General features: G+C 47.4%; 1 protein-coding gene across 1 annotated transcript in view; it reads right to left on the reverse strand.

The window, feature by feature from the left end:
• DNAH7 (dynein axonemal heavy chain 7) overlaps window positions 1–23,006 on the reverse strand; it is a 1,812,153-nt gene that overhangs the window by 1,392,272 nt on the left and 396,875 nt on the right. Inside the window, exon 18 of the mRNA XM_086955398.1 lies at window positions 15,649–15,835. Within this exon, the coding sequence (XP_086811524.1) occupies window positions 15,649–15,835 (187 nt within the window). The remainder of the gene's footprint in view (window positions 1–15,648; window positions 15,836–23,006) is intronic.

The following is a 23,006-nucleotide window of genomic DNA, read 5'->3' on the forward strand; positions in this document are numbered from 1 at the left end:
CAACCAGATACCAAGGGTGGGGTAAAAATGGATTCCTTGAAGCCCTCTTGTGGTACACGAAGTTCAAGTTCCGACCTTTTGCATGAAAGGATAGGGCTGCCTGGGGAATCTTTACTGTGTCATATGTCATGAAAGAGTGCATTCATAACCGACCTTTATAATCAATTTGACATTGAGAGATGGGTCTTTATCTTGTTACATCAATTATAAATTCAAATTAGTAATCGCCCTCCCTTCTCCGAAGCTATATGCTCACTAACCAGATATTCTTAAATACAACCTCCCAGCAATCTCGTGGAGGCACTAAACCTTCTTGAACTTATAAAGTACAATGTCCATTCATTATGAGGTGGCCAGAGTTTGACCGAGTAACTCTGCCCCCAGAGATACTGGTAATAGGGACACTGATAAGTCCCAGAGGGTGAAGTTAAAAAGGATCACAAGTGAAGCATTGAGGTTCCACTGAGAAATTAGGAATTTCCGGGAAAAGAAGTAATTCTGGGTCCAATTCCCCCAGTAATGTCATGGTTTCCGTATATGTTTTAACGTCAATGTTGGATTTAGATTAGAAATTGCCTGATAAGGTGGGCTTTGAGCTGCATGTGGAAGATAGAGAGCGGGTTCAGTGTTCTAAGCTTAGGAGGCAACAAGTTCTAGGCTGCCATAGTTGCTCCAGAGAAAAATTGTTACTGTGCTGCGGTTGTTCCAAATTTAGGTAGATCAAGAAGTAGAAGGGTTAGCTGGCTTCCAAGGACTTGAGAGCCCCCATAGACAATTATTATGTCGGCTAGATAGGGAGGGTTTCTTTTTCAGTGGATTGCTTTATGCATTAGACAACATATATTGAATATGATCTGGCTGTGATGGGTAGCCAATGACGATTTGGGCATAATTTAATCAAATCTACTTGCCAAATACAAAAAAGCCTAGCTGCTGAAATGCTCTGAGTGGAGTGATGGATGTTTGTAGTGCTCCTTCTAGGATGGATTCTCACAAGGTATAGAGCTGGACATTTTGGTGAATTTGGCCACATCATTGATGTGAGGGATTAATCTGAGGTTATATAGCCTAGGTCAAATGTATGGATGTTACTGATCATGTTAGTGTGGAGATACTAGGAGACTTCAGTGGAACCTATGTTTAAGAGAAGCAGAGAAGAGGACGTATTCAGGTGTCTGGGGTTTTAGTAGAAGGAAGTTCTCTCTCATCCATATTTGTGCATAGTATAGACAATAAGGGGGACGGTGGCAGCTTCTCCCCGACTCCGTTTGGCGCCATTTGCGAGCATTCTGCTCTTCTTATGTTTTGAATTGCTCTAAACCGGCTCCGTGAGCTCGTGTAGTATTTTTAACTGTGTACCTGAAATAATTGTTTTAAAAGGGGCAAAATAGCTTGTTGCTTGTGTTTCACTCTGTTGAAGTGTTGCACTTTGTGAAATTAGTTTAAAATTGTACCACATACCCACACGCACTGAGGGACCTGCTGTTTGTAGTTTGTCCTGTGCCTGCACGCCCAGTCCGACCCTCAGCCAATCACGGGTGCAGAAGGCGGGGCAGAGGCAGGAACATCCAGGGAGGCGAGCGGTTAGCGCTCTAGCTCTCCCCTAACTCGAGGGCTATAAAGTAAGCGAGGCGGCAGCCGACTTTGCGGTAAGGGGGATGGTGGCAGCTTCTCCCCGACTCCGTTTGGCGCCATTTGCGAGCATTCTGCTCTTCTTATGTTTTAAATTGCTCTAAACCGGCTCCGTGAGCTCGTGTAGTATTTTTAACTGTGTACCTGAAATAATTGTTTTAAAAGGGGCAAAATAGCTTGTTGCTTGTGTTTCACTCTGTTGAAGTGTTGCACTTTGTGAAATTAGTTTAAAATTGTACCGCATACCCACACGCACTGAGGGACCTGCTGTTTGTAGTTTGTCCTGTGCCTGCACGCCCAGTCCGACCCTCAGCCAATCACGGGTGCGGAAGGCGGAACATCCAGGGAGGCGAGCGGTTAGCGCTCTAGCTCTCCCCTAACTCGAGGGCTATAAAGCACCTCGGCGGCTCAACGCGCAGTGTTGACGCGCAGTGTGGCGCCTACTCCTGCGCCTGAGACGAGCCAAAGACTAGCCCGTCTGCGCCCGTCCGCAACAGGACGTGGCTAGTGGCTGGGGGCTATGGCGGGCTCTATCAGCCTCTCGGAGCCTTTCCATTGTCCCGTTTATACGTATTCGAGTCAGACTTTGCGGGATGTGGGCAGGTATGTTTCCACTTTGTGCTCCCATAGGGTGGAGATTTGTTTGGAGGGACCATTTACTTGCAGGGAGTGTTTTACACAATTCACCTGCAATGCTGTCATATCTTCCCGGCACAATACTTCTATCCCCACAAAATACCTGACTAAATCACCTCTCAGCCCTTATAACGATTCTTCTTTGAATTGTAAGAACCTTCTTTGCAATGTTCGCTCACTAGTGTCCCACGCAACTCAGATCTGGGATCTCATTACTTCTGAGAACCCACATCTCTGTTTCTTAACTGAAACGTGGCTTAAGCCCCATACTGTTCCGGCCATTACAATGGGGGTGCCGTTAGGGTACAAAATAGTGAGAATGGACCGCCCTATCAAAACTGGTGGTGGGCTGGCCATTGTTTTCAAACAAGATATGGAGGTGGTGGTCACCGAAACTGTGTGTAACCCGCAAATGGAGCTCCTGATTTTTACTATTAACCCGAATTCAAAGGAAACCAGGAAAGGTGCACTGGTTTATCGACCTCCAAGCCCTCTTGGGAATTTCTCCACTCAACTTGTGGAAGCGTTGGCCCCCCACATGCAGTTCAATTCAGATTTTATTGTGGTAGGGGATTTTAATGTTCATAGCGAAATAGCGACATGTGTGAAAGCACAGACACTTTTGGCTGATCTGGCCACGCTTGGTCTTAACCAAATGAATCAGGGACCCACACACATAGCTGGACATACCCTGGATCTTGTGCTATGTAACTACACCTTTATAAAATGTCTGCCTCCCACTCCAGTGGACTGGACTGACCACGCAATCATTGAATTTTACACCCCCTCTAATTATAAGGTCAAGGGCACCCAGAGGACTATGGCAGAAGTCAGAAGACCCTGGAATAAACTAACTGCAGAGGGTTTCAGGAGGAAATACACAGAGCCCAATTGGGATGAATGCAGGGACAACGCTTCCTCTGCATTAGTTAAATTCAATGAAGCTTTAGCATTGACCATTAACCATGTTGTTCCTTTGAGGAAATATAAACCACGGCCTGCCCCTAAACAAGAAGTCTGGTTTACAGACGATCTTAGACAGTTAAAGCTAACTGCTAAGAAGTCAGAAAAACGCTGGAGGGCTACTCGCAAGGCAGAGGACAAAGAAACTCATAGGTCCTCATTAAAAGTTTACCATAAAGCTATTCGGGCTGCGCGGAAACATCATATTGCAGCCCAATTGTCAGCAGCCGGTAAAAATCCCAAAGTACTCTACCAGATTCTGCAAACCTTTATAAAGCCCTCGGTCTGCGAAACGGATGGGATTGAGTCTCAGGAACATTGTAATAATATCTCTCAGTTCTTTGTCAGAAAAATAGATGGCATTTATACGAAGATCTTAGCCACTAAATCCACCTCTAACAATATGAGTACTGTTGATAGCATGGTCCAGCCTCATTCTAGCTCAGTAGAAAATACGACCAGTAAGCTTGAAGTCTTCCCGCCAATATCTTTGGAGGAGATAACCACCCTTATCACCCAAACAAAGAGTGGGTGTCCTTCAGATATTATTCCAGCACGGGTTATGGCTCTTCTTAGCGATGAGCTGGGTGCAGGAATTCAGCAAGTACTCAATCTTTCTCTGAGCACAGGGGAAGTTCCCCAAGGCTGGAAGCAGGCTTTGGTCAGACCTCTACGTAAGAATAACTCCATTCCCTGGACCGATCTGACAAATCTGAGACCCATCTCCCTCCTCCCTTTTCTGGGGAAGCTTACTGAGAAGTTTGTAAATCGGCACTTATCTAAATATATAGAAAGTGCGGGGGGACTTGACCCTTCTCAATCGGGGTTCAGGCCCAGGCACAGCACTGAGACCGCCTTGCTCTCCGTCGCTGATGATCTTCATATGCTACAGGATAAGGGTTATTCCGTTATCCTGGTGCTTTTAGATCTGTCAGGGGCGTTTGACACTGTGTCACATGATATCATGACCTCCAGACTCATTAACATCGGTCTGGGAGGCAAGGCGCTGGCCTGGCTAAGGAGCTTTTTCACCAAGCGCACTCAGAGAGTCATACTGGGCCCATACCAGTCAGAGGAGGTGGAGATCTCAAAGGGGGTGCCGCAGGGCTCCTGCTTGAGCCCAACGCTTTTTAACATCTATGTGGCACCCCTAGCTAACATCATGAGATCCCACGGGTTTATCCCTGTATCGTATGCAGACGATACTCAACTCCTCTTCCCCTTCAAAATCATGACTCCTGAGGTGCGTAACTCCTTTGCCCGGGGGATGAAAGAGGTGGCTCATTGGATGGCAGCAAACTTCCTTCAGTGTAACGTCTCAAAGACTGAGGTGATGCTTTTTGGAGAAGCCAAACGATTGTGGACTCCTGACTGGTGGCCTCAAGACCTTGGCCCAGTCCCTGTGCCCAAAGGGGTAGTGAAAGATCTAGGAGTCAAACTGGATCAGGAGCTCGCCCTTAAACATCATACTAATCAAGTGGTAGGCTCCTGCTTCCATGTTATTGGTCTTCTCCGAAGGGTATTCCCCCTGTTACCTGACACCACCAGGAAAACTCTAGTTCAGTCGCTTGTGTTGAGCAGACTGGACTACTGTAATGGTTTGCTGTTAGCCGCCAATGAGGGCATCATTAACAAACTCCAAGTCGTGCAGAACACGGCAGCACGCTTGGTTCTGAATGCCCCAGCACGTACACCCTCAAAACCATTGCTGAATCAACTGCATTGGCTTACTGTGAAACAGAGGGTGTTGTTTAAAACGTGCTGCATCATCCATAAATGCCTCACTGGTAAAGGTCCTGACTATTTAACTAAAAAATGTGTTCCTTACATCCCCTCGAGAACTCTTAGATCTGGTGATCAAGAGTTGTTATGTGTCCGCAGGTTCTGGAAGACCAGACAAGGAGGAAGGGCTCTGTCCGTAGCAGGACCAAAGCTCTGGAATGAACTTCCTTACGACATTAGAGTCTGTAAGGAACATTTTCCTTTTAGGAAAAAATTAAAAACTTTTCTGTTTAATTACTAGTTCCGTTTAGGCATTACTTAACCTTAAGATAGAGCCTGCTTTGGTCCCAGATGCTGCTAAAGGCGCGGAGATACTCCTCATGGAGTCGATTCCCAGCGCGTTATAAGTATGCAAATAAATAAATAAATAAACATAGCTTTATTGGCAGCACAGAACTGGGGAGCATGGTAGTGGGCGATATAGCAGTAAAATAGTGGGTGGCACTCAAAGTGCAAAAGGGCTAAGAAAGTTGAGGGTTACGAGGGAAGTAGCCATTTGGTGAGGTGGTAAGATAATGAAAGATTTGATGTCACAGTAGAAATATAAATGCACACAAAACACACTGTGAGACTGAAACGCGCTTGGACAGGACAAACAGAATAATTTGAAGCTGAGCCATCAAATCAGGAGGAGGGAAGTGAGGTAAACGAGAGAGCGATCCAATCATGAGTAAGAAGCGGACTCAAGGCCAACTCTAGGTATTTTGCATTGTTCATAAGAAGGCTTAAAATGAATGTCCCCGAAGCACTAGGAGTTTTCTTGTAGGACAGCTAACCACCACAGAAAACCTTTTGGATCAATATGATGGACCTGGCCAAGAGGAAAGCTGACAGACAGAGCAAAATAGGGCCCATCCAAATAAATAGACCCTTCCATTCGCATTTCCAGTGGCGGGGGTTCTGCCAAGAGGGTTTTCTGTGTGAGCTGGAAAAGATAGGCTAGTGAATGGAACTGTTTTCTATTTCCTCAGCCAAAACGAATAGGAATTATCACTTGAAGCCATGACAGGCAAGTAGCCTACACTATCATGATTTTCATGAATTCTTGAACTAGAAGTTGGTTTGCTGTTATAGTTTCTTGGCTATAAGAATCCCATTGCAGGTAGAACAATGCTGGACAGAGTGATATGAGAGCAGTAGCAAGCAAATGATAGAGCCCTATTAAGAGGGTGACTGCATACAATGGAAATGTAACGGAACAATAAAAAGGGGAAAAATTAAGAGCGATGAATGGGAGAGGCAACAAAAAGTAATAAAAATGGATTGAGGAGAAAGGAGTAAACTCATTGTGGGAGGACAAGAGGTGTAAATAAAATGTAATTCCAGTTAGTTCTAGTGAATAACTTTATTTTGGCCAACTCGAGCCATAAAAGTACATTATTACAATCATAAAACCACAGGAAAAAAATAAAAATTAGATAACGAGACAATACAATCATAATTCTCATGGAGAGAGAGAGAGAGAGAGAGAGAGAGAGAGAGAGAGAGAGAGAGAGAGAGAGAGAGAGAGAGAGAGAGAGAGAGAGAGAGAGAGAGAGAGAGAGAGAGAGAGAGAGAGAGAGAGAGAGAGAGAGAGAGAGAGAGAGAGAGAGAGGGTGGGGGGTTGGCAACAGGTTGAAAGAAGAACAAGTTACTTACCTTCGGTAACGCTTTTTCTGGTAGATACTATATCTGCCTGTGGATTCCTCACCTTGTGAATATCCCCCTTGCGTCAGCAACGTTCGGAAATTTTCTTCGTAGCACGCCGACGTGGACGACGTCACCGGAGCACGGCATCGCGCGTGACTCCGTCTGACGTCACCGACCCCATATCAGGCCCACGCCGGCGTGATGACGTCAGTTCCGCCCTTTTTTCCGTGCCTTCGAGGCACACGGACGGACCAACGATAGCAAATATGCAAGTATACAATGTACACAGTACAAATAGAACCAAATCAATACAACAGTATTATAATCATATATACAGAAAGACCAGGTATAGCAGAGTAGACAACGGGGAGGCGGGTGGGTCAGTGAGGAATCCACAGGCAGATATAGTATCTACCAGAAAAAGCGTTACCGAAGGTAAGTAACTTGTTCTGATAGATACATCTGCGTGTGGATTCCTCACCTTGTGAATAGATTCCCACAGCAGTCCCCACTCCCGGAGGAGGGTGTCCACTCTGCTACACCAGGAAGTCTTGGAGGACAGAACGCGCGAAGTGGCCATCCCTCCTCACCTCGGTATCTAAGCAGTAATGCTTCGCGAAAGTGTGGAGGGAGGCCCAAGTCGCGGCCCTGCAAATATCCTCAACAGGCACACCCCTAGACAAAGCAGATGTTGCAGACTTTGCTCTAGTTGAATGAGCTCTAATACCCTCAGGAGGGTCCTTACCCGCAAGGGAGTAGCAGATCTTGATGCACAGGATTATCCACCTTGAAAGAGTGCGCTTGTGCACCGCTCTGCCCTTCTTGCAGCCAGCAAAGCCAACAAACAGCTGGTCATCCACCCGGAAGTCCTTAGTCCTGTCCAGATAGAAAGACACCGCCCTCTTAGGGTCCAGGCGATGCAGCCTCTCTTCCTCCTTAGACGGGTGAGGGGGAGGAGGGTAATGGACTGCCCAAGATGGAAAGGAGTCACCACCTTAGGCAGAAAAGCAGCCCTGGTCCTAAGAACCATCCTTTCTGCATGAATGGTCAGGAACGGGGGTTTGGAACTTAGAGCTTGAAGCTCACTTACCCTCCTTGCCGAGGTGATTGCAACGAGGAAAATAGTTTTAAAAGAGAGAAGCCTCAATGGACACTTGTGCAAGGGTTCGAAGGGAGAACCCATCAAAAAGGTCAGCACAAGATTCAAATCCCAATGAGGAACAATAAAAGGAGTAGGAGGAAACATATTCAAGAGACCCCTCAAGAATCTCAAAACCACCGGAGATTTAAAGAGAGAAGGCTGATCCGGCAAACATAAAAACGCCGATAAGGCCGAAAGATAACCCTTGACCGTGGACACAGCCAAACCTTGCTGTGCCAGATAAAGGGCAAATTGTAAAATATTAGACAAATGAGCCTTCAAAGGGTCAACATCCCTCCCCTACACCAAGAAACAAATTTTGTCCACCTATAGGAGTATATGGACTTAGTGGTGTCACGCCTGGCAGAGAGAATAACATCCACCACCTCGTGAGGGAGAGAAAAAGAACTCAAGTTGCCCCGTTCAATCTCCAGGCATGAAGGTGTAATGTCTGGAGGTGGGGGTGTAGAACCTGCCCCTCCAACTGAGAGAGGAGGTCTGCCCTGTGAGGGAGACGGAGCGGCGGGTGAGAGGATAGGTGGAGTAGGTCCGAATACCACACCCTTCTTGGCCAATCCGGAGCAACCAAAATGACTTGGGCCCGGTCTTGACGAATCTTCCTCAGAACCCGAGGAATCAAAGGTATGGGGGGAAACGCGTAAAGGAGTCGATCTCCCCAACTCAACTGAAACGCGTCCCCCAATGCTCCTTGCATCAGATACTGGAGACTGCAGAATGAAGGGCAGTGAGCATTCTCGCGAGTGGCAAATAGATCCACCCGAGGAGTCCCCCACATCCGAAAGATGTCGTGAACAACCTCCGGGTGAAGCCTCCACTCGTGGTCGGCAGAGAACTGCCGACTGAGACTGTCTGCACGTACGTTCAGAACTCCGGCCAGATGATTTGCCACCAGACAAATCTGATGGTCCTGAACCCAGGACCAGAGACGCAGAGCCTCTCTGCAGAGACACTGCGACCCTACTCCTCCCTGCTTGTTGATGTACCACATCGCAGTCGTGTTGTCCGTTAGGACCTGAACCGAACGACCGCGAAGGGAAGGGAGGAAGGCCTTGAGCGCCAAACGTATCGCCCTCAATTCCAGAAGGTTGATGTGAAACAACCTTTCTTCCGGAGACCAAAGACCTTTGACCTCCAGGTCTCCCAGATGAGCACCCCACCCGAGAGTGGATGCATCCGATATCACTGTGGCCACTGATGGAGGTAGCTGAAAAGGCTTTCCTTGTGACAGGTTGCCTTCCACGCCCCACCAAGACAGATCCGCTGCAGCTTCCCAGGAGATCCTCACTGACTCCCTGAGATCTCCGTTGTGCTGATACCACTGCCTGCGGAGGCACCACTGGAGCACCCTCATGTGCCAGCGTGCATGACTGACCAACAGAATGCAAGAAGCCATCAGACCGAGCAGGCGAAGGACCTTCAGGACTGGAACAACCGCTCCATTGAAGAATAAAGGAATCATTTCCTGAATGTCGCGAATCCTTTGAGGCGGAGGGAATGCACGACATACAGAAGTGTCCAGTACCGCACCTATGAACAGGTTGCGCTGGGAGGGCACCAGGTGAGATTTGGGTACGTTTATCGAAAAACCCAACCTGTGTAACAACTGAGTTGTCTCCTGCAGATGATGGAGCACCATCTCCGGCGACTCTGCTTTGATCAGCCAGTCGTCTAGATAAGGGAATACAGGAATCCCTGACCTTCTGAGATGCGCCGCCACCACCGCCATCACCTTGGTGAAAACTCGAGGCGCAGTAGTAAGTCCAAACGGGAGGACCGCAAACTGGTAGTGCTGCGATCCCACCGTAAAACGGAGATACTTCCTGTGCGACTTCAGGATTGGGATGTGAAAATACGCATCCTGCAAGTCGATCGACACCATCCAGTCTTCTTCCATCAGCGCCAGAAGAACCTGAGCAAGGGTGAGCATTTTGAACTTCTCCTGTTTGAGATAGAGGTTCAAAATCCTGAGATCCAGGATCGGCCGAAGCCTGCCATCCTTCTTGGGAATCAAGAAATACCGGGAGTAGCACCCTTGACCCCTCTCCTGCTCTGGAACCACCTCTATTGCACCCTTTCGAAACAGTGCCAGGACTTCCTCCTGCAGGAGAAGCAGGTGGTCCTCCGAGCAATAACCTTGGCAAGGAGGGTAATTGGGAGGGAACTCCTGAAAAGAAAGTGCATACCCATTCTCTACGAGATTGAGAACCCAAAGATCTGATGTAACCGATTCCCAATCTCGTAGAAAGTGAGTAAGCCGACCCCCTACTGGCCCTACATGATCCAGAATGGTGGATCTAGGGCTGCTTTGCTGATGCGGGTGGGGGTTGGGCATTATTGGAGGAAGTGGAGGAAGAGGAGACTTGACGTCCACGTCCACGACCCCTCTGTCTACCTCTATAGGACCTATATAGTGGGTTTTGCTGCTGCTGCTGATGCTGTTGTTGGCCCTGCTTGAAGGGACGAAAAGAAGATTTACCAAATCCCTTGAATTTTCTAGCCGCCGACCCTCTCATCTGCAGACCCAAAGATCTCGCAGTGGCACGGCTGTCCTTAAACCTTTCCAAGGCCACATCAGCCTTCTTACCAAAAAGGCCAGTTCCTTCAAAGGGTAAGTCCAGCAAAGTAGATTGTACATCCGCTGAGAAATCAGATGACTTTAACCATGCGGCTCTCCTGGTCGCAATGGATGAGCCCATAATTCTGGCAACAGAATCCACAGTGTCCATGCCGCTTTGAATGACCATGCGGGCCGCAGCCTGAGTGTCAGAGATCACTTCATTAAAGTTTTTCTTATCCTCCTCAGGAAGTTTTGAAGACAATTGCTTCACTGAGTCCATCAGCGCGTGCACATATCTACCTAAAAGGCAAGTAGCATTTGATGACTTTAGAGCCATGCTCCCAGAAGAGAAAGTCTTCTTCGCAGCCTGATCCAATTTCTTAGACTCTTTGTCGGCTGGCACTTGAGGGAAAGAGCCCGCAGCCCTATTAGAGCAAGCCGCCTGAACCACAAGACTTTCCGGAGATGGATGCGTAGAAAGAAATGCAGGGTCATCAGGAGCCACCCTATAGCGCCTTGCAATAACCCTTGAAACTGCAGGAGCAGACAACGGCCTCTTCCAAATCTCCTTAATTGGATCTGACAAGGCATCAGTAAATGGCAGAGTTGGCTCCACAATCGAAGAAGGAGAATGCAGGACTTCCGTGAGGATGTTGGGCTTGTACTCCACTGTGGGCAGCTTTAAGCTAAGAAGGTCAGCAGCCTTCCTAATAACCACGTGATAAGGAGCCACGTCCCTTGATGGTGCGTCAGAAGTCGAAGGAAGACCCCACTCGGGAGAGAGTTCCAGGCCACTAGCATCCCGAAGCTCATCGAAATCATCATCATGATCAGGAAGCTCGCCTTCTTCCACATCCGAACTTTCATCATCCTTTTGCTCGAGAAGACGCTGAGCTCTTCGCCTCGACCACTCCATACGATTCGAAGTCGACGGATCCGGTAACGACTCCGACAGAGCCGGTTCCGACGTCGAACGAGGAACCGGAGCAGGAGGACGAGAGTCATGAACAGGTGTGGTACCTCGATCTCGACTACGAGGTCGATCCGGAGTCGGCGAAGCCGCATGCGGAGTCGAAGACCTCGGTGGAGCCGTACCGAGCCAAGGTGAAAGAGGCGCCGGCATGAAAGGCATAAATGGAGCAGGGGCATACGACTGAGGAATACCCAGATTGTACGATAATGGACCCATGGGGCCACCAGGCGCTCCAGTGGGGTACATCGCCCTAGAATAAACTCCAAACATCGCATTGAGAAAATGCGAGGGATCCTGTCCAGGACCAGGAAAGGAAGGGTACGGACCTACCGGATGTTGCAATGGAGGCCGCCCCGACACATCCTCACCCTGACCTTCTGGATTCACAGGAGTCTCCACCGAAGCCGGTTCTTGAGTCACCTCCTCTTCTTCATGCTCCGAGGAAACCGGCTCCGGGTCCGGCTCCGGCTCCGGCTCCGGCGCCGGAGAACATTCTCTTGACAAAGCAGGTGAAGGAGAGACAAAGTCCTTACGATGTTTGTGAGACCTTTTCTTCGAGTCAGAGGATTCCTTCCCCGAATGATGTCTCGAACTGTGCTTCCTCCTCTTATGCTTTCTCCTCGAAGAGCTCGAAGCATGTCCGGAAGCCGACTTAGATCTAGACCTAGATCTATCCCTGGACTTTGACTTCGCCTTAGACCTCGAGTCCTCTCCAGACCTCGAGCCCGCTCTGGACCTCGACGCCGATCCCGACTTCGACCGAGACCTTTGCTTCGACCTCGATCTTCGTGACGTAGATCTCGAAAGTCGCCCAGAGTCTTTTTTCACCTTCGCCAAAAGCAATTTTGCTTCACGCTCCCGAAGCGCCTTTGGATTCATCTTAAACAGGAATCGCAGTTCTTGACGTCGTGACTCGAACCAAGACACCACAAACAATCCTTATGTGGGTCAGTGATAGACATCATGCGGGCACAAGACCTACATGGCTTAAAGCCTGTTTTCCTCGACGACATCTCCGGAGAAGAACAAGGTCGTAAGAGAGAAACAGTGACAATTATCAAACAGAAAGATACTAGGTATCGCTGAAGATCCCGAAAACCGTTAGCGTCGGAGACGCGGAAAAAAGGGAACTGACGTCATCACGCCGGCGTGGGCCTGATATGGGGTCGGTGACGTCAGACGGAGTCACGCGCGATGCCGTGCTCCGGTGACGTCGTCCACGTCGGCGTGCTACGAAGAAAATTTCCGAACGTTGCTGACGCAAGGGGGATATTCACAAGGTGAGGAATCCACACGGCAGATGTATCTATCAGAAGAGAGGTGTCACCATAAGAGACAACTCTAGAGACTGGAAAGGATAAATCTGGTGGTATCACATAATATCAGAGCACTCTGTTCTATATGTGACTCTGGGAGGTTTGAATTCAATGGAACTAAACACAAAACTATCTGTCTGTAATGTGATATTTTACTATTTCATTTTGTTCACAAACATTTTCCTCCAATAGTGATATTAGGCAGGCCTTTAGGGACTTCTTTCAATCCATTTATCAGGAAGATAAGAATCCAGATCCTGAACATATTAAGGACTGGCTAAGTCAAATTACCCTTCCGGCCCTATCGATCCTCGATATCGAAATCTCAGAGGATGAAGTCAGGACAGCTATCCAGAATGCCAAGAAGGGGAAGGCGGCGGGGCCGGATGGCCTGCCTGCTGAAATTTATAGAGTATTTGAGCAGGAATTAGTCTCCTTCCTGGGAGTATTATTTAACCAAATTCTACTGGATGGTACGTGTCCCCCAGCTTCCTGGGACAGTGCCTCTATAACGTTGATTTTAAAACCAGGGAAGTCACCTTTATCTCCTGGTTTGTATCGACCTATTTTGATTTTGAATGTCGATTATAAAATCTTTGCTGCAGTTTTCGCTAGGAGGTTGGCACTAGTAGCCCCTGAGATCTTGCACTTGGATCAGAAAGGGTTTGTGAAGGGTCGACAGCTTTATGAACTAACCTTTGATTTGATAGGTGCGATTGATATGGCATCACTGGAGTCCCTTCCCTTGGCTGTTCTTACGTTGGACGCCACCAAGACCTTCGATAGGGTGAATTGGTTGTACCTGTCGGAGGCCTTGGCTAAGTTCAATGTTGGTGGGGGATTCCGTCGTACCATTAGTCTTTTATATCAGAACCCCAAGGCGTGTATCCTGGTTAATGGTGCTTTAACGGAGCCTTTTAACATTTCGAGGGGAATGCGGCAGGGCTGCCCCCTCTCCCAGTTATTATTTGATTTATATATTGAACCGTTTGCCCAATGCCTAAGGGATAATGTAAACATTAAGACGTTTGTGTACAGGGGATGGGAGAAAAAGGTGGCCCTGTGCGCGGACGATGTCCTCGTTTTTACATCAGAGGCTCATACTGCCTTTCCTGCAATCCTTAAGGAGGCTTCGGAATTTGGGGAAGTGTCCGGGTATGAAATCAATGAGTCAAAGACTGAGCTGATGGCGTGGAATGTATATTTGGAATCCACCTACCACTACTATTCGACCTGGGACTAAGTTGCGGTATTTGGGCATTAACATTGTTAAGGATATAAACAAGATCGCTGCAATAAACTTTGCGGCTGTCGCAAAGGAGTGTCGTAAATTGCTGCAGTCATGGGCACAACTTCCCCTATCTTTACTAGGAAGGTCTAACCTAATTAAAATGTCTATTTTGCCTAAGATTTCTTTTTTATTTAATACCATTCCGTTATATTTTGATCCATCTCTAATAAAAAAATTACAGGGCAATATTAGCACTTTTATTTGGAATAAGCAGCTTCCAAGAATTTCCTGGAAGAAGCTTAGGAGGTGTAGAGAAAAGGGGGGGCTTGCAGCCCCAGACCTCCAGATTTACGCATGGGCTTTTCAGCTTACCCACGCCAGGATGCTGTTAAAAGTGCCGTTAGATTCTGGGGTAGGGATCCTGTATTCAACTTTGCTTAAGGGAGAGGAGGTTAGCCAGTCAAGTTTTTTTTTTAAATTTGGGGATCCCAAATTTTTCAAAAAAATCAAATTGAAGATTTTACAGGGGATGGCAAAAATGTGGGCCCAGCTAACTAAATCTGTAAAAATAAGCTACTATGGTAATAGGACGCCTTCATGAGATCTTCCGGAAAGCCCTTCATGGTTGGGGGATAGGCTTGCAGTGCTGATCAAAGAAGCAGGTCAAGAAGTGTGGGGCGACTTATTTATGGAGGGGATCTGCTTACTTAGGAGTGTGTAAAAAACAAAATTGGACCAAATTTGTTGAGGCTTAAGTATATGCAAATATCTAGCTGGTCCCGAGCATACACCTCTCGGCCTACCCGAGCAAGCAAACTTCCTCTAGGAGGACATAGCTACTTAATATCTCAATTGGTGGATAAACCCCCTGGCAAGAAGGAAATCTCAATATGGTACAATTTGATCTTGGACGAAACGGATGGCGTATTTCTGCTACCGGATGACCAGAGCGGTCTCCTCTTACAAGTGACTGTAATTTGCAAGACCTCTGGAGTGCATCATGTAAGATGTTGTGGGATGTTGTCAAGCCGGCATGGCTACGTAGGAACCACCTTTTTACAATCCATTGAGCCTATTATTCCCTTCTTAGGCTCTCAAAATTCACTGAGGGGAGTGAAGTAGCCTGTCCTAAATGTGGGTTGAAGGCCGCCTCTGATTCTCACATGTTCTTTGAGTGTTCCCACCTGTCCTTGTTTTGGTAGGCCATAAGTAAGACCCTATTGTCATCTCTCGGCTTCAATATTGGCCTTGACCTCCCTCTTGTGATTTTTGGAATTTTACAAGGTGTTCCAAGTCCAGCAAAGAACTTAGTTTCCTACGCCATCCTGCTTGTGAAAAGGGAGATATGTAAAAGATTGAAAGACCCGCTATCTCCCTCCATAGATGATTGGTATGCCTTGGCTTTGCAGGTTTCCAGACTAGACCTGGCTAGGTCCGGAAATCCAAATAAAGACCCAGTTCCTGGGCACTGCTAAAGCACTGGCTGTCAAAACTGGTCTGTTTGGCTGTAACTTCCACCTCTCCGCATGGCTCTAACTGGGATCATATATTGGTGAAGCGGTAATGCTGAGAGATGAGGCACAGACATTCCATTTCTGTCCCTACCAGTGGTAAAACTGAGACAGCATGTCGCCAGTAACCTTCTGATCTCGCCATAAAAAGGACTTAGGTGGCAAATGAGGACAAAATAAAAACAAAAAACATTTTCATACAAGCACAACACTTTAAGTATTTTATGTTGTTTTGCATAGTCCATTTTACACTTACCAACAAGACTTGTTTCATACTCTCTTTCCATGTTTTATCTACTGTGTTGAATCGTCTTCCTTCCTCTGGCATCTGGGCCATAATATCTGGTGAGCTAAAAATAGGCTCCAAATAAAGCCAAGTCGCTTGAACCTTCAACCACTCATCCAAAATTTCTTGCAGCAACAAAAGCTTTCCTTCCCAGTCTCTGTGGAAGCAACCATTTTAGTTAGCGCTGGTTTAAAGATCACTTCAGAATAAAATAGGACACTAAAACAAAATGACAAGGTGCCAACATCTTTTGCCAAGCCCATGCGCATATTTGCTGGTTGAATTTCCTGTTAGTACAACAGTAGGCCCTCCCTAGGCAATCAGTCTTATTTTATATAAGCACTATAACAATTATCAATTTTAAGATAACTATTATCAATTTTAAGATCTCCCAAAAAGCTTATGCTTTTACATTTATTTATTTTTTGCACTTTAAGCTATTCTGAAAGTTATACAAATCAAAAATCTTTAAACTGTTTTTAAAATTATTAATCATAGCACGCACCAGCACTTTGTCCTGCGGGACCGAAACCATAATCAGACCTTTGAGAAGTAATCATAGCTACATAACTCATATTTTCTCTTCATCTCTATTGGTTAAACAATCGGCCAAAAGATGGGGTCACCTTAAAAAAACTTAGCAATAGACTTTAATGTATTGTCAAAAGAGTTTATCGAAATTTGTCATTACAAATCACAACTACTAAATGCTTCAAATGATTTTCATTTCTGTCGTCCTGCAAAAAGTAGGAGAAAATGATAATGTGAATTCCAATTCTGATAGAAAGAGATAAAAAACGTGGTACTCCTTCTACATTATCACCTTTGAAATAAAATCTACGAAACTCCTTTTGATGGTGATAAATGATTTCTTGTGCTGTGTCTTGCCTCTGCAATTAGATGAACAGCTAACAACAATAGACATGAATATTATAAATGTTAATAATAAATATTAATGAAACATGGGATTTCTTACGTTTGCAAAATAAACTGGGTTAACACAGACAATAATCTAGCTCCCATACAGTACGTTGATCGCTTGCTGTATTGATTGGCTATGATCAATTCACTTACATCTAGTTTAATGGACAATACCACAATCCTGCACTCAGTGTACGCCACCCCTCTCTCTACATTTTCTTCTCCAAGTCTCTAACATTGTCTAAAAACTTTTTCTATAACCTGACATATCTCTGTACATCTTTCTTCATTTACCTCTTTCAATTTCTACCTCTCTGTATCTTTCTGGCCACCCCACCTTTCTCTCTTTACTGTACATCTTGCCCTATCTCACTTATATCTCCACCTCATATCTGTCTCCACTTCATCTATCTAAGTACACCATTCTTTTTACCTCACAGTCATTCTCCTTTCTCCAACGTCCTCTAATTTCTCTTTTTCAACAAAGTTGGAGATCACTATCCAGCCAGAAGTGTTCACATAGAAGGATGACAGGAGGGACAAGGCACAGGAAGATGCTTAAGGAGAAAATTATCCGATTTTATTTGATGGAATGGTTAAACTCCTTGGAACAGTGCTAAAATGTTCCCTACTACAGCAAGAATGCAAGTTGTAAATGGGATTTTTGGGTAATTACAAATATCCGGCATTTAAATGTAATATGTGAATATGTTTTCTTTTATTATTAAGCACTAGACTACCAAACACCTATCAAGTAACACCCACTGCGTTTCTCATGCAAGTGGGAAAAGAGCAGAGGCCTGCTAGACACTGATTTCCAAGGATAATGTTGCAAGACAAAAAATAATAGCTAGATCAAAGTGAAAAAAGAAATGGCTTTATAAAGAGGTGTTTAAGCTTTTTAGGTCGAACCTTGCGGCAGCGCTCACACACTGCTTGCTCTGCGAGACTGCTGTAGTAGATAATGAGAAAGAAGCTGCACCCACTCTCCTATATTTTTCATTGGTTTGTGTCTTTGTCTTTCGTAAATGATGCCTTCGGATTCATTAATAGGCTTGTTATTCCCTCCTTAGTAGTCTTTATTTGTACTCTCCCATGGCGACTGGCCCGTTTACTTCAGTTGTTACACGGGATCTGTTATACCAATACCACCGCCGTCAATTCACCAATACTACCACCACCACCACCAATACCAACACAATACCACCACCAATACCACCCCCACCAATACTACCACCAGTGCCAATACCACCAATATGAGTATTAATACAATCACCAATACCACCACCACCACCACCACCCCCAATACCAGCACCACCAATTCAAACACCCCCACCAATACCACCACCCCCAATACCAGTACCACCAATACCACCAATGCCACCACCATCAATACCACCACCACCAGTAACAATACCATCACAAATAATACCACCAATACCTCAATGCCACCACCACCAATACCAGCATCACCACCAATACCCCACCACGACCAATACCCCACTACAACCAATACGACCACCACCAATACCAGTACCACCAATTCTAATACCACCAACACCAATACCAGTATCACCAATACCACCACCAACAATACCCCACCACCACCAATACCCCACCACCAATATCGTACTACCAATACCATCACCAAAAACAATACCAATACCACCACCACCAATACCAATATCACCACCACCAATACCAGTATCACCAATACCACCACCACCAATACCCCACCACCACCAATACCCCACCACCAATATCGTACTACCAATACCATCACCAAAAACAATACCAATACCACCACCACCACCAGTATCAATACCACCACGACCACCAATACCACCAGGAATACCACCACCACCTGTATCAATACCACAACCAATACCAATACTACCAATAATACCACCACCAATACGACCACCACCAACAATACCACCACCACCAATACCCCACTAGCAATACCACCACAACCAATACCACCACCACCAATACCACCCACCACCACCAATACCCCACTACCAATACCACCCCCACTACCAATACCACCACCGATACCACAATCAATACCACCACTAATACCACCAATACCAATACCACCATCAATACCACCACCACCAATACCAGTACCACCAATACCGCCACCACCAATACCGCCACCACCAGTACCACTAGTATCACCACCAATACTATCACCACCAATACCACCACCACCAGTACCAATACCGCAACCACCAATACCACCACCACCAATACTACCAATACCACCACCACCACCAATACCAACACCACCACCACCTGTACCAACACCACCTGTACCACCACTACCAATACCAATAACACCACCACTACCACCACCTCAGCGCCTCTGGCTCACTAGCAATAGCAGGGGCACTGTACGACGCCGGAGCTGCAGCCGAGACCATCCCTTCCTCCCTCCCTGCATGCATGCATGCCATAAACCACAGCCCACTCTGCATCAGGAGGTGAGGCCAGGGCCCTACTGATGGAGCAAGGATTCGCACGTAAAGCGACTTGCTCTCATTCAGGAACCTCGCCTAACGTATAATCATATTAATCCAACTGTCCGTCATTTATTTAGTTTTTCCCCACACGCGGGTGTCCCCAAGAGGCTTGCCTGTGTGTCTTGTCATCCTCACAATGCTTGCACTAAGGAAATGGCTGCTTCGCAGAAATCCAGTCTGCGCATGCGTCGGTCATACCCATGTGATGTGACGCACTCGCATTTTGGAGGGATTGTGTTTCTCATGCGCACTGATGTAAAGATGGCCGCTTGTCTCTCACCACGCTCTCTGCTTGCTACCGCTGCTTTCGCCTATCTGTCTTTTCGCACTAAAACTTTAATACTATTGCTGTTATAAAATAAGGGGTGTGTTTAAATCTATCACGGTATACAGTGTGATCATTTTTATGTATGATTCTAATTTGTTCTCGCTTACTTTTCATGTATCGCGTCTCTTGGGGGCCGGTAACACATGAGCTACGCCATGATGAAGCTCCTCTGAGAACTGTCATGTGACCTGAGAGAAACCTCACTGCGCAGAAGCTAAAACAAGCCAGCTGGCTCCAGAAGCCAAATGCGCCTGGGAAGCATCTCCAGGAGACTGAATCTTACCTTGGGCGAAGCAACACTGTTGCTACCTGCTATGTACTGTATTGTCTTGCTGTATTCCTATGCATGGGAACGTGAACCCAGGGGGCGGGTAGGCAGAAATTACTAGTAATGATGGGAACACTGAATTCTAGGAGGCGACAATGACCAAGTCACCTCTCCTGACCAATCATAATGTGCGAAGCTGTCACTTGCAACATTGGTGGGTGGTCTAAGGGTCCCCAAACAGTATAATTGCCCTAGTGTAGCTTAGGAAAATTGTCCGACTTGTCCGAGTAGCAGACCTGTCACTGACCCTACGAACTCTATAGGTGCTCAATCTAGAGTGCTGCGGAGCACTCTGTTCTTAATTTCCACAAACTCCTAGGGGTGGAAATAGTCTCAAGTGCTGGCGAAGCACTTTGCTGGGAAAATTCGAAAAAACCCAATCGGGGTTACTGGCGGATTACTTACAGAGAGGGGTAACGCTGGCGTTGCTTCTGAAGCTGTGGGAGTTGGTCGTACCTTGGTGAGCCCAGTCCTGACCCAAAAGCCTGAGGGGTATCCTGTCCTGTCTGTCCGTGAGCTGTACCTGCTCGCATTCTGGCATTCCTTTCTTGAGGGTCCTTGTCCCCGTCCTTCCAAACTGACCCGTGGCCAGGGTTAGTCCTCATTCCTAAAATTAGGTAAATATTACTCTGTGGGTTTACGTCTTTCTCTCACTTTCTCTTCTTTTCTTAATAAAGCACTCTTGCCTGTGATATTGCCCTATCACCTTGAAATGCAAAATTATATGCAATTGTTTATTAGAATTGTTCCACTTCTCTCCCCACCTGTAGGAGATTATCAAACTGTCATATTTTATTAGTGTGTTCCAGTTTTTTCCCTTTCCTTTAGCATGGTTGCAGTGAATTTAGTATAAAAATAGCATAAGTAGCCTAGTTTTAAATATACATTCTAGGTCCTGTTCATGTCCCTCGCCTTAGTTTTAACTTGTGCTGAATAGCGTGTTCACTAAATGCTCATATCCTATAGCGTTCCCAATTATTCTAATGGTACTTGCCCTAATCCATAGTTATATTGTGACTTTGGTTTTACTGATAGATGTGTTACTGTATATTTGGCTTGTTATTTTGACATATCCATTCTAAAATCTTTTGATAAAACCTTGAAAACTCATCAGGTGTCTGTGGTCATTTTACAGTATATTTAAGTGGACAAATGTATTTTTGGTTTTTAGAGTGTATTCTTTCCTAGGAAACCTGTCACCTGTCCACTGCTAGCTCCTGATCCATTAGGAGTAATGTGCCTGTGGTAAGTCAGGTACATGAATAGTAAGTGGTGTAAGTGTCACCCCCTGAATTACTCATAGTGGCGTGCAAGATATCAATCAATCAATCAATCAGTGACACTTATAAAGCGCGCTACATACCCGTAGGGTCTCAAGGCGCTGGGGGGGGGGGGGGGGGGGGGGGGGTGTCGCTACTGCTCGAACAGCCAGGTCTTCAGCTTCTTCCTGAAGGAGAGGTGGTCTTGGGTCAGGCGCAGGTCGGTCGGGAGGGAGTTCCAGGTCTTGGCAGCCAGGTAGGAGAAGGACCTTCCTCCTGTAGTCGCTCTTCGGATGCGGGGGACGGCGGCGAGGGCGTGGTTGGCTGATCGGAGGTGGCGTTTGGGAGCGTAGAAGTTGACTCGGCTGTTGAGGTAGCTCGGGCCTTGGTCGTGTAGGGCCTTGTGTGCGTGGGTGAGGAGGCGGAAGGTGATTCTTTTGTTGATGGGGAGCCAGTGAAGGTCTCTCAGATGTCCGGAGATGTGGCTGGTTCGTGGGATGTCGAGGATGAGTCTGGCTGAGGCGTTCTGGATCCGCTGGAGTCTCTTCTGGAGCTTGGCGGTGGAACCGGCGTAGAGGGCGTTGCCGTAGTCCAGTCGGCTGGTGACGAGGGCCTGGGTGACGGTCTTCCTGGTCTCGGTGGGGATCCACCAGAAGATCTTCCGTAGCATGCGTAGGATGTTGAAGCACGCCGAGGAGACGTTGTTGACTTGCCTGGTCATGGAGATGGAGGAGTCCAGGATGAAGCCCAGGTTTCGTGCATGGTCTGTCGGTTTGGGTGCGGTGCCCAGGGCGGAGGCCACCAGGAGTCGTCCCAGGCGGAGGGTGAGGAGCCCAGGATGAGGACCTCCGTCTTGTCCGAGTTCAGTTTCAGGCGGCTGGTTGTCATCCACTCGGCTACCTCTTTCATCCCTTCGTGCAGGTTGGCTCTGGCGGCGGCGGGGTCGTTGGTCAGGGAGAGGATCAGCTGGGTGTCGTCGGCGTAGGAGATTATGCTGAGGTTGTGTTTGCGTACGATGGCCGCGAGGGGGCTCATGTAGACGTTGAAGAGGGTGGGGCTCAGAGATGATCCTTGGGGGACGCCGCAGATGACTTCGGAGGCCTCTGACTTGTACGGTGGTAGGCGGACTCTCTGTGTTCTTCCGTCGAGGAAGGAGATGATCCATTGCAGCGCCTTGTCCTGGATGCCGATGTTGCTGAGGCGCCGTACTAGGGTGCGGTGGCAGACCGTGTCGAATGCCGCGGAGAGGTCTAGGAGGATGAGGGCCGCTGTTTCTCCATTGTCCATCAGGGCTCGGATGTCATCGGTGGCGGCGATGAGGGCGGTCTCGGTGCTGTGGTTGGCTCGGAAGCCGGACTGTGAGGGGTCGAGGGATCCGTTCGTCTCGAGGAAGGCGGCCATCTGCTTGTTGACGGTCTTCTCGATGACTTTGGCTGGAAACGGGAGGAGCGAGATGGGGCGGTAGTTCTTGAGTTCGGTGGGGTCCGCTGTGGGTTTCTTGAGTAGAGCGCTGAGTTCGGCGTGCTTCCAGCTCTCAGGGAAGGTGGCGGTGTCGAAGGATGTGTTGATGATGTCTCGCAGGTGGGGTGCGATGACAGCGTCGGCCTTGTTGAAGACGTGGTGAGGGCAGGGGTCGGTCGGTGATCCGGAGTGGATGGAGTTCATCGTGCGGATGGTGTCTTCGGTGCTGATCGGGGTCCAGGCGTGGAGGGTGGTGGTGGGGGGTGGTTGTTCGGTCATGGTGTGCGTTGGTTGGTTGTTGAAGCTGTTGTGTATGTCCGCGATCTTGTTGTGGAAGTATGAAGCGAGGGAGTTGCAGAGGTCTTGCGATGGGGTGATGTCGTTGTTTCCTGCGCTGGGGTTGGAAAGCTCTTTCACGATGTTGAAGAGTTCCTTGCAGTTGTGTGCGTTGTTGTCCAACCGGTCCTTGAATGCTGTTTTCTTGGCGGCGCGGATCAGCTGGTGGT

Source organism: Lissotriton vulgaris, chromosome 2_1 (genome assembly GCF_964263255.1).
Source record: "Lissotriton vulgaris chromosome 2_1, aLisVul1.2, whole genome shotgun sequence".
NCBI classification, from domain to species: Eukaryota; Metazoa; Chordata; class Amphibia; order Caudata; family Salamandridae; genus Lissotriton; species Lissotriton vulgaris.